Raw genomic sequence first — 932 nt, 5'->3', positions numbered from 1 at the left:
TTCAGCATCGGAGAGTCCACGCGCTTCCGGGGAGGGTCTGCGAGCAGACGGGGGTCAGGGCCAGGCAGCCCGGGGCCTGGCAGGCGGCGCAGGGCCTCCCGGGGCCTCGTACCTATTTCGTTCCTGGGGGGCAGGTCCTCGTCCTCGTGGCTCGGGTACCTCTCTTTCCGGTCCAGGAGGAGGAAATAGATCATCTTCTCCTGGTTCTGCCTGCAGGGGCGGCGGGGACCAGAGCGGTTGGTGACCACAGGTGAGGCCAGGGGCCGCACATCCCAGCCCCTGGGCCCCTGCGCCCCCAGGGGACCCGCACGGGACGCACTCCTCGGACAGCAGGTCCTGCAGCAGCTTGTTGCGGTCCCGGAAGCAGCCCAGCGAGTGCATGCTGTCCAGCACGTCGGGGTCGATGTCCTCCAGGCTGGGCAGCGAGCGGATCTGCACCTTGCGGGGGATGGGCTGCTCCGGCTCTGGCTCATTCTTGCCCCCGCTGCGGACGACAGGGCACCACCGCCGGTCACTCACCTCGGGATGGCCTAAGGCCCCTCCACCCCCACCGGCCCTTCCTGTGGTCCATGAGCCCACTGTTCTCCCCGCGCTCAGCCCCTGCACACCTCCTGCGTCCTGCCCGTGCCCCGTGCAGGCTGGCCTAGGGACCCCGAAAGCTGGGAGAGCTGGGCCGAGGCTGGGACGGGCCCGTGCTGGGCTGGGTCTACCCCCTGCCTTCCCTAGCAGGTCCTCGGGGCCACAGCGGCAGACGGAACGGGCGACCAGTGTGTGGGAAGGCTACTTACATGTACCACGTGTGTTTCTGAATGTGCTCTAGCTGCAAGAGAAACAGGGGGTTAGTGAGGAGGGGCCAGGAGAGAGCAGGGTTAGGGGGCCAGGGGGCGCAGGGGCGGGGAGGGGGCCATGGGGGAGACTGGAGCGCAGGAGAG

At 68.8% G+C, this 932-nt stretch overlaps 1 protein-coding gene across 1 annotated transcript in view; it reads right to left on the bottom strand.

Annotated features, from left to right (window-relative positions):
- Nucleotides 1-932, bottom strand: part of BRSK2 (BR serine/threonine kinase 2) — a 43,386-nt gene that overhangs the window by 24,533 nt on the left and 17,921 nt on the right. Inside the window, 5 exon segments of the mRNA XM_025046275.1 lie at nucleotides 1-2; nucleotides 4-37; nucleotides 113-210; nucleotides 320-484; nucleotides 789-820. The exon segment at nucleotides 1-2 is cut by the window's left edge and continues 100 nt beyond it. Of these exon segments, the coding sequence (XP_024902043.1) occupies nucleotides 1-2; nucleotides 4-37; nucleotides 113-210; nucleotides 320-484; nucleotides 789-820 (331 nt within the window).

This window comes from Pteropus alecto, unplaced genomic scaffold (assembly GCF_000325575.1).
Source record: "Pteropus alecto unplaced genomic scaffold, ASM32557v1 scaffold43, whole genome shotgun sequence".
Taxonomy (NCBI): Eukaryota; Metazoa; Chordata; class Mammalia; order Chiroptera; family Pteropodidae; genus Pteropus; species Pteropus alecto.
This window is presented reverse-complemented; position numbering and strand designations above follow the sequence as displayed.